The sequence below is a fragment of the Portunus trituberculatus genome, chromosome 47, assembly GCF_017591435.1.
Source record: "Portunus trituberculatus isolate SZX2019 chromosome 47, ASM1759143v1, whole genome shotgun sequence".
Taxonomy (NCBI): Eukaryota; Metazoa; Arthropoda; class Malacostraca; order Decapoda; family Portunidae; genus Portunus; species Portunus trituberculatus.
The window spans coordinates 30899972-30911411 of NC_059301.1; the positions used below are offsets into that span (position 1 = coordinate 30899972).

General features: G+C 39.9%; 1 protein-coding gene across 2 annotated transcripts; it reads right to left on the reverse strand.

Moving 5' to 3' along the window:
* Nucleotides 1–1124: 1124 nt before the first annotated feature.
* LOC123520695 (fructose-bisphosphate aldolase-like) lies at nt 1125–8141 on the reverse strand. Of its 2 annotated transcripts, none has more exons than XM_045283225.1 (6): nt 7981–8141; nt 3079–3292; nt 2620–2739; nt 2112–2357; nt 1813–1995; nt 1125–1693 (listed from the first exon to the last, which is right to left on the reverse strand). In XM_045283225.1, the coding sequence occupies exons 2-6, from the start codon at nt 3280–3282 to the stop codon at nt 1355–1357; spliced, it is 1092 nt and encodes a 363-aa protein (XP_045139160.1). In that variant the 5' UTR covers nt 3283–3292; nt 7981–8141; the 3' UTR covers nt 1125–1354. The 2 variants fall into 2 exon arrangements, with proteins under 2 accessions (XP_045139160.1, XP_045139161.1); XM_045283226.1 differs by having other exon boundaries at nt 7763–8141.
* Nucleotides 8142–11440: the final 3299 nt, after the last annotated feature.

Sequence of the window (11440 nt, forward strand, 5' to 3'; positions counted from 1 at the left end):
ATTGCGTAATGTCATAACTATTATTATAGTTGAAACATCGATCAATCAACAGGTGAAAGTTTCATCAAAATGCAAGATTTTTGTTGTCAGTGTTCGTGTGTGCTCAGTGTAGTTAAATTTGCAGGGGTGTTGCAGATGTGTCTACCTGTGAGTTTATTCATAAGTGGACACACACACACACACACGATTCAGGATACCTCCATTGTTAGAGTTAAGCAGGTGTTTAAGGATGTTTGACAGCTTCACAAGATTTTTACGTTACTGTAAGGAGAAACATTACTAATGAGCGCCTGGTTAATTATCTCGTAAAGAAAACAAAAGAAAAAAAATGAGATGGGAGGAAAGCGCTTCAGCGTAAGGACCTCAAAGTCATCTGTCAGATTTAAACGTTGCAAAGAAACATGACTGCCTGTTTGTCTGTTTAGTTTTATGTAGTTTTTTTTTTATCTTATTTTTCTCCGAGCTATGGTCTATAGCGCCTGTAGGTGTACTTGAAGAGTATGTACGGGAAAGGCTGTTCAGCTTCCACCCATTAGTGGCACTGGCAATTTTATTTATAGTGGTACCTATATAAGGGCCCATATCACCACCCAAGCGCATGTTTGGTGTAACCACCTAGAACCTGAGTGTAATGGTGACATGTAGGTAACTTTAAACCACTCGACAAATGGCCTAGCTTCTAAGTGGTATGCGGTGGGTTTGGAATCTACGCGCGGACGTCTGCTTGATCCCATGCTCACCACCTTATCCACTACACCACCGCTAAAGAAATAATGGTAATGTCACACTCACACTCTTCTGAATTAACATTCTATTAAATCTATATTGCGCATACACGCATAATAGGTTATTAACAGTTGCAAGGTGAATGCAAAAATAATAAAGAATCAATGAAAACAATAATTCTGCAAATACTATATCAACCAAATTCTATAAAGAAAAGGAGCCTCACCAGCCCTTTGTCCCTCACTGGTGGAGAGAAGGTGGTCGTGGCAATGCTGTCCTCTCCGTGTCATTTCAAGGATAATGATATAAATTCATTCCCTTCAGTTTTTTTTATTTTTTTATTCAAAATATCTTTTCCACCTACTCCAGTATGCAAACTGGTTTAAACTTGTTTTACATTTTGAAATTCTTGTTACTCTTATTGCTCTTTGCAATGTGGAAAATTTATCCATGTGAAAAAATGTAACCATTATAAATTGACATTATGAACATCTCCTTTTTTATTTGTTCTGTTTTTTTCGACTCGGCCACCTCGGCGGTGTTCCTCACGCTTTTCTTTAGGCGAGAGTGGGGTCAGCACACGCGTACTTGTCCGGTTGCTGACGTTTAGATGTTAGTGTCTTTGGTTTTAGTATTGGTGGTTCTTCACGAAGAGTCCTGTTTGCCCAGCTGCGCCAGAGCAGGATCCCGCGGCGTACTTTCCTTGAGCAGCCAAACCATTAGCCCGGGCCCTCTTCATAAGCTCTGCCTGGCCAGCCTTCACATCCGTGCCTTTCCACGCCTTAATGGCAGAAGCTTGGAGGGCACGTCCGTAACTGAAGGTGAGCGACCAGGGCTTTCTGCCCACCGTGGTCTTGTTGATTGCGTCCAGGTGCACAGTGGCCTCTTCCTCAGACTGGCCTCCAGAAAGGAAGCAAATGCCGGGCACTGCGGCGGGCACGGTGCGTGACAGAGCCAAGACAGTTGCCTGTGAAATGGAGTATAAATTAGACATATATAAATGCTTCTTTGTCACGGAGCCACCTTGTCAGGTTATGTGGTTATTAAACAGAATCTAAATATCCTGAAAATGGAATTGAAGCTCACCTCAGCTGCCTGTTGAGGAGTGTACTTGGTGGGGCATTCCTGGCCAGCAAGCACCATGTTAGGTTTCAGCAGAGTGCCCTCTAGGAAGACGTGGTGGTCATTGAGTGCCTTGTACACGAAGGCCAGTACGGTCTCAGTAACCTTCTGTGCTCTGTCCAGGTCGTGGCTGCCGTCCATCAAAACCTGCAACACGCTAGATTAACCACAGAACAACTTATTCATCTATTACACATATTGCAAGATTCAGATCTTGCGATCATGTTATATGAAACAATTCCCTTTTTGACACTGAGACTCACCTCAGGCTCTACAATGGGAACGAGGCCGTTCATCTGGCAGATGGAGGCGTAGCGGGCCAAGACATTGGCGTTCTCCAACATACCCAGGTAACTGGGTGTGTTCTTGCCAATCTTGAGGACACAACGCCACTTGGCGAAGTCACAACCGTCCTTCTTGTACTGGGCACAGCGCTGGGACAGATCGTCCAGGCCCTGGGTGGTGCTCTCGCCCTCAGACCCCATCAATGGTACCACACCTTTGTCCACCTACAAAATTTACAAATTGATATTGTATATTAAGACTGAGCGTTCCAACACACATCTTGATGCTGACCAAGTGATTATGTACTCGATCAACAAATGATTAGCTCTCCCGCAAAAGATCTATCTAAAGCAATTAATAATTTGAATGGTTACTAAAGAATGCCCAGACGTGAATAAGTACTGTACCATTATAAGGGTAGGAATGTGACGTATGTTCGTTGGCTCTTAGATGAACCTCCATTAGCTAGATGTACCCCTAACCCACCTTGATGCCAGGGATGATGCCCATCTGCTTGATGAGTTCCACGAAGGGGCGCCCATCGTCGGTCTTCTGATAGAGCGTCTCGTGGAAGAGGATGACTCCGGAAATGTAGTTACCGAGTTCCTGAAAACATACGAAGATTATCCAAAGCATGAATGAATAACTAACAAACAGGTGGGCTCAAGAATTAATCACTGCAACTAATAATATATTTACTAAGAGCTTAATTTTATGATGCTTTGAATTCATGTAATGTCTTGAGTTGGGATTTTGCAATCACAGCAAACTCTTCCCATACTTTAGATAGAGAAAAACTTATTACACATCTAAACTTTTTCTATCCCCATGCAAACTATTATGAGTTATTTTGTATTTTTTTTTTTCAAAGCTACTAATATTAACGAAAGACGGCTCTAGATGTAAAATTTTGTGTCGATATTAATGTTCATCGTCAACACTAACCTTGTCTGAGGTGAAAAGCAGCTGGCGGTACTTCCTTCTGTTCTCCTCTGTGTTCTCAAGATTGATTGCAGTGAGGCGCTTGCCCATGGTGCCAGTGGATTCATCAGCTGCCAAGATACCCTTGCCGGGCATCACGATGGCATTAGCAATCCTGCGAAGCTCCTGCTGCATGGATTCGCTGGGGTAGCTGAAGTAGGTGGTCATCTTGCTAGCTCTGGCGGTGGAAATGTTTAAGTCATGTTGGATCACATTCAACGCCGCAGTGCTTTATCCTAACTATTTGTAAGTTTCAATTGATAATAGAAAAATTCTAGAAAGATGTTATGATGCTTATGAAAAATGATCATGAAACACGCATAAATACCTTCTTTATATATATATATATATATATATATATATATATATATATATATATATATATATATATATATATATATATATATATATATATATATTATAGCCTATAGCGCCTGTAGGTATACTTGAAGAGTATGTAAGGGAAGCGCTGTTCAGCTAATACCCATTATTTTGTTTATAGTGGTGCCCATATCAGAGCCCATTTCACCGCCCAAGCGCATGTTTGGTGTAACCACCTAGAACCTGGGTATCATGGTGACATGTAGGTAACTTTAAACCATTCGACAAATGACGTAGTTTCAAGGCGGTACGTGGTGGAATTCGAACATGGACGTCTGCCCGATCCCACGCTCACCAACTCCACTATGCCACCGCCCCTATGTACAGTACATGGGTCTTTATTATTATTGTTCAGTAGCTTAAACTGACTACTTTTAACAGTATATAGTGAAAGTTAAAAGAATTTTCAAATGTATTTTCATCATAGTTGTGATGAAGTAAGATGTAATACCCATGGCAACGTGCCTTAATAATCAATAATATTGTAGCCTTGAAAAAAATATCGGATTTTTTTTTTTTTTTCAAGAATACGAACCATGATCAAAAGCATAATGGATTCTCGACTGCGTTTTGGTGATGAATACCTAATAATTTCAGTGGTCTTTATACAAAATCTTGAGAGTTTTTTTCAAGGTGTAAATCATAAACAGAAGCTAATTTACTATAAAAGATCCCACCCTCACTGTGTCTTCCTTATCTAATCTTCTAATGAGCTATCTATCTAAACATGACGCATCATATCCGAGGCACAATAGAAAACAGAAAACAGCCAAGAGAAAATTATAAACAGTGTGAGTACGGAGTGTTCACAATGACTTGATAAAACCAGTGAACGAAAAACGCACAACTTTCATAACTCCCTCCGGCTGTCTTTGATCTTAGTAAGATGATTTAATGCTATGAAAATATTACTTAATGAGTTGATACATGAACATATTGATATTATGACAATACATACATGCACAAAATGTGGCAAAGAACTGTACTAACAAGCTAAAATAATCGCAAAATATACACGAGTAATATTGTTGTTCCATTCACTGGTGAAAACTTGAATAAGGTGTGTAAATGCTTTTAGAGAGAGAGAGAGAGAGAGAGAGTTCCCAGGTATGTAAAAAGTCAACTCTTATAATAGATAAGGAGTAGGAAATAATGCCAGTGGTCGCCTCTTGCCGCACTTCTGTTGCCATGGAGACAGCACACCCGCCTCTACCCTGCCTCCTGCTTTCTCTTCATCCTGCTTGGTTTTAACATTATCTCGTCGTTTACAAACATGTCTCGTTCTCTGTATGTAAATAACTTTTTTTTTTGTGTGTGTGTGTGTGTGTTAGATCAATCAGTCTATCATGATTATCTTGCCTTTAACGAGCAGAAAGTGACAATGAAGTGTCAGTTTGTATATATGTCATTGTTGCTTGTTGTCTCGCTTTCTGTTAGGGTTTGCAGTTATCCTATTCTTTAACAATTAAATAAAAAAGGAAAAGTATCTCCGTAAGGTTTGTCAGTATAATTCATCGAAGCTTGCAATGTACACATCACTATAACTTTAAACAGTGCTACATTCTCCTTAGATACAAAAAAAAAAAAAAAAAAAAAATCTTGTCTCCTTGATGAAGGACACCAACTCCTCATAGTGATCCAGTGGTCTCTGATGGACTCCCTCCCCCAGGATACAGCGTACAGATGACCTTGGCTTGCATTAAAGGTCATGACTTGCTAACAGAGGTCACCCCGCCATGTCTCCAACTGCACTCTCTATACAGATTAGTTCCCCACAGCTTCTTCAACCTCCCATGGTGCAGTCTCACTTTCGGTCTTCGCCCCACTGCATATACCACAACACTCCTACTATTACCGTGCCCCATCCCCCTTGCACTATCTCACATTCAATGTTCCTCCTACCCCTCCCCATCAACAACCTTGTCACCACACTCACCATCTCGCCGTGGAGATGTTGCGTCACAGGTACACTACATACGTACATACAAGTCTCCTGAAGGACGCTGTGTTTTTGTGCCATATTTAGTCTGTGATATTTCAAACTACGTAAAATTCCTGGCCGTTCTGCAATGCTCACAGCCCAGTCTATTTTTTCTTCATTCTTTCTCATGAAGTTGTACCTATTAACGTAAGCTGATTAAAGAAGGCTAGTTGACTTATACAAGGAACCCTGTGAGTACTTAAGATCTCTGTTATCAATCGCCCGTTACTTTATATAACCACCTCTTGAAATTAATGTCCGTACACTTGCCACGTTCTATTTTTCACTCTTGTTCGTGTGTACCTTAAGTTTATCAATTTATATGAACGAAGATAAGGACAACAGGTTCATCAGCCTTTCTAGTAGCCTTGGTTCTATCAGTCAAGATCTTTATCGTTTTATCAATGAACCTCATATTGTCCTCTATTTGACATTTTCTTTCCAGTGTGGTGACGTTAATTCAAATCCTTGTCAGTATTTAAAAAATTTCGTTAAATGTGGTTTTTGGAAAGAGAACTTGTAGGAATCTGGAAAATATTTTGAAGTTTTTGTTTTGGAGTTTATGACTTACTGATGTAGATTGGCTACAAGCGCCGTACAATGGAACAAGTATAATTACTGTGCTTCATAAAAATATATAGAAACGATCACAATTAAAAGTATCTACAGTATTTTTTTTTTACGGTGACGCATATAATGACAAGGATACAAATGCTCTCTCTCTCTCTCTCTCTCTCTCTCTCTCTCTCTCTCTCTCTCTCTCTCTCTACGTTACACATTTCCAAACTGGTTACAAAAACCGGGGCCTCTACAGTAAGGTGAGTGGGAGAAAGCTGGTAGGAAGAAACAAGCTAAAGTGCGTACTACGTTAATAGAAATAAATTCCTTGACTGTTATAGCCTCTCTCTCTCTCTCTCTCTCTCTCTCTCTCTCTCGTGTGTGTGTGTGTGTGTATATATATATATATATATATATATATATATATATATATATATATATATATATATATATATATATGTGTGTGTGTGTGTGTGTGTGTGTGTGTGTGTGTGTGTGTGTGTGTGTGTGTGTGTGCGTGTGTGTGTTACAGATATATAAAGTTTCGAAAAGCTTATCATTAACAAAAATAAGAGTGAAAGATGGAGAGAATGAAAACTGTATCCCAATTCTTTCTTGAGATCGTCTGGTGTCACTCAAGTGAAACTACAAGCGTCATGGAGTCTGGCATTTAAACACGCATAGAACATACGACAGGAGTATATGGCAACTCTACGGAACTCGACCTTTCTGCTGGCGCAGCAGCTGCGTGCGTGGTCAGGAGAAAGTAAGGAGCATCAAACCTTGATGGAGACTGGTTGTGGAAGTAGAGACGTAAAGTCAGTGTTATTGCGAAACTGTTCATTACCTATTAAGAAATTTGAATTTAATATTGTTTACTTCCTTGTTTGGTTAACGCATGTTTATGTAAGTTTCCCACTTACTATCTTAATTGTGTTGTACAACCACAAAGATGACTGGAACAATGGTGGCGCATGGGAGGGTAACATAACTAGTTATTCAGGTGTTCGCCTCAGGAATCGAAACGTAGTCAGCATTTCTGTTTGTCATTAGGAGTATTTAACAGACAGTGAAAAAGCAGAAAGATTATGAATTGATAAAGTTAATTTTACATGACATAATAATTACAATGGCTGGTTAGTCTTATCTAGCGTCGTCATTAAGATTAATATTGAATCTCAAATAAGAAGTCTGCGTCGTTCACTTAGGCTAATGATTTTACAATGCGTATTATTATTATTATTATGTTCATGGAGCAGTACTGAAAATCCTATTTATAATTCTAAGAAAACAATGGTGTGCATATTTTCATCGTAGTTGTTAGTGTAACAAACTACTGCCATTAAAATGCTTCCAAGTCTACGACATTCAACTTTACCTAAGACAGCGATTCAGCTAAGGTTTGGGCTAACGTACCCAGAACTATGCTCTAAAGATATTAGAAAACGACAACCAACTTAATTTAACGCATCTGCAAATTTATGAAGCAACACAGGTGCGGAACCACACCTGGGAGGGTGTGGATGACGTGGTAACACAAGTGTGAGGCAACCAACCCAGTTACTCCCCATCCCTATCCTCCCTAAGGCTCTCTTATCTCGCTTCTAGCTGTCTTGCCTCAAACCTCGGTAAACTCAGCCATTTTTTCTATTTCCACTATAACAAAGATGTGATATATCAGTGTCTAAGATTGAAGCTGTATGTACCGTAGAGAAGTGAAGGACTTACAGAATAGTAGTCAGTCCTCCCGTAATCCCATGGATCCAGTGGCCGGCTGCGGGCTCAGAGTATGACCTCTACGATAAAGTATGTTTGACAATGTTTGTCCAGCATGATACTTACAGTATTATCATAGTTTTTGAACAGAAACAAGTTTGGAACATTTCAAACAATCCCTTTGTGAATGGGACTGTTCTCCCTGTGATTACAATACACCGCAAGCATACCTGTTTGATCACGTAGGCACTTTACCGGGGCGGAGTGATGCGTGTGGACACAGCGAATGTTGGTGGCCGAGTGAGGAGCGCGGCACCACCAGATCGGAGCGCAGCGAAAGCTGGTCGAGGCAGCCGTGAGGCCAAGAAGCCGCATGCCGCTGTTACCAGGCCGAGTCTTCGTCAACAGATCAATGTAAAATCAACACTTTTGGCTCATAGTGGAAATAAGCATGGAGGAGATATGTCAGAGACACCCACTACGACTAGTATACATGGAAACTAAATAAATAAAAAAAAAGTTAATTCTGACAAGATAAAATATTACTCGTTCACTGCTAATCATTAGTTTTGAAAAGTGTCCGAAAACAGGTGGTCACGACGCTTCACTCACCGTGGACCGAGTTGTGGAAACCGTTGTCACAAGGTCAGTTGGTGACTCGCACTTCACGCAAGTTTCATCTTTATGTAAACCAAACATTAGGTCTTGGATTCCCGACTGTGGGGGTGTGTCGCGGGTGTGCGAGCAAGTTCCGTCGCTGATTGGCTGACGAGAATCGTTCCACCAATGAGCAAATGCTGCAACAACCACACCCTATCACGTACCCACCACTACCCCATGCACTTGTCTACAGATGCGAGGCCCCAACAAGGCACAAGGCACCCCGGTGACAACAAAGCGGACTCAAATACTTAGTGTTCTCTCCCCGGCGCCAAGTGATTCACACCTAGTAGTGACGGGGAGGGTGTCTACTTGTGCTGGTAATAGCTACCATTATTGTGTTCAACAAACCAGATAAATCCCCCTCTTCCCCCTCTCTCTCTCTCTCTCTCTCTCTCTCTCTCTCTCTCTCTCTCTCTCTCTCTCTCTCTCTGTGTGTGTGTGTGTGTGTGTGTGTGTGTGTGTGTGTGTGCCCTTGACTACAAGTAATGGATAATGAAGCCCCTGTCGATCTGTAATATACAAGCTATTTATCACTCAACATTCCTCAACCTATTTTTCATCGCATCCGTAAAACATTTAGCTCGGGTGCATCTGAAATTCATCACGGGTCATTGAGTTCTGTGAAGGCGAGTAGTAAGTACGCATTTGCAGCAGACATAACTGGAACGCACTGGAGGGGAAGTATGTGATGATAATGATTTTATGAGGACCTTCCTCTGGATTGCACTTCCATATTTCTATCGGACAGATCACGGTGTAGAATAATCAATATCTATCTATCCGTCTGTCTGTCTGCCTTTCTATTTATTAATTTATCTATATACATATATGTGAGTTTATATACACATACATGTACTCATATGTATGTACTGCATATAATGTATATATGTGGCTGGATGGATGAAAATGTTCATATCCCTTTTTCTGTCTGTCTGTCTATCTTTTTTTTTTTCTTTTTTTAATATTTTCCTTCGTCTGACTGTCGATGTTTATTCATCTGTATTTACATTCGTATTTTTGTTGCTTATCTACTTAACTATCTATCTAAAACTTTGTATACTAGTCATAACTTCACCTTGAACATACCTCCACTGCACTCCATCTAATACAACATTGCATTAAGATTTACGCGTGAATTTGTAGTACACGTATACTGTGCGCTGTACAAAATGATGAAGCACCACTACTTTTTTATAGTCATCCTCCCTGTAACTTCATTTGTGTTATGGACAGTGCGCTCTGCTGCTTATCCTATAGAAGTATAAATTAATAAAGTCACGGAAACCAAGAGTAAATCGATTGCTGTGATTTGGTTGTTGGTTGATTTTGGACTTTAGATAACAAATTTTCAGAAGATACCGAAACTCAAGTGATAGAAAAATAAATAAATGAAAATATAAAACGGAGAACACTTTGGCGCAGCGTATGTAATGATTGTAGCAATATATTCCGATACCTATTGCATAAAGGCAACATTTTGAGAAAGTTGTGCGTGAGGTGAAAATATGATATTACACTTGCATATGTTACCAAGGCGACGCGGCGAAAGTGGCGGCAACACCCGGGTGAGGAGAATGATTAGAGGGTATGACTCGGTAGTCCAGATCCTGACCTCCTTGTATCAAAATAGAAAAAATATAAAATGTGCATAGAGAGTACATTCAACAGAAAGGAACATATATTTTGGCTCGTAGAAACGTATCTGATTAAATCCTGTATTCAGGAAAAGTTTGCTTTTTCCCCACGACTATTTTCAAGGATTACTCAGTCACTATAACCATAAAACACATTAAGAAAAGACTTTGTTTTCGGTTAATGTTTTTGAAAGTAGTAGTGGTGAGGGGCAGAATTGTTCCTGAAAATGGTCTTGAAAGTGTTGATTTACCAAAGCATCACAACGAAGCTTTATTAATTGTGATGATGGAAAAATGCTGTGGCGGTTGGCGATTCATACAACAAAAGTATTTATTAATTTTCATCATTACAATTATTATATCTACTTGTGTGGTAGGGATACGACGATGCTGCACTCTAGAACAGGAAGAACGCCGCCATGATGATCTCTGTGACTAAAGGGATTGGAAAGAGGTGTCTGGGAAACTCAGCTTACGATGAAAAAGGCGTTATGGAGACGCACTGCTTTCGCTCGGGGGTTAAACATAGATAATGAGTTGTAGTTACTGGATATGAAATATCAGAAGGAATAGGAGAATTGATATATAAAATGACAAACTATCAACTGTAAATATGAAATTAAAAGTCTATATGATGGATGATGCATTGTAGTAGATAAAAAGTGATGGTTGGCGGCTTTTACCAAACCATATGCTGCCTTTTATTTTTCTTCTATAGTTTGTCCACGAATGTCGTTAGGCTGCGACCTGCGACATACCGATGGTACGGCTACAGGACACGAACTACCAGGAAAAAAAAAAAAAAAAAACAGCCGCATGATATTCTGTTTTCATTTCGTAGAAACCGGTCGGAAGAATGAAACGGAGAGATGGAAACTTTCTCTTTGGTAATCTTTATGTAGATGCATTTTCCGTAGAGTGATGCGAAACAGATTAGGAAAGAAAAAGGGAGAAAAGAAAAAAGTAATTTCTCGTCTTAGTCTGAAGGACGCCTTGTCTCTAACTGTCCCTTGATGGAGGTACTACGTAATACCTGATTGGTATACAAATATATCATAAAGTTTGATGTGTAGGCTAGTGAATGGTAAAAAGATAGACCAAACCCAATCAGGATCGTTTCAGAAGAATGAACTTAAAATGTAAGTAAAATAATAGGATATCAATTTTATTTACAGGTTTACAGGAACCGTCATACCGGTGTTCTCTTTTATTCCTATCTTACCTTTATCAATGGACAGAGATAATGTTTGAAGATAGTTGGCTAGGTTAAGATTGCTGAAAAATGAGACTAGTGGAGAGACGAGCGTCACCTGAGTCAGCCCGTATTATGAAATACTTTCCTACCATACCTCCAGTACATCCAAGAGACTCTAGTTGAGGTAACATTAATTCT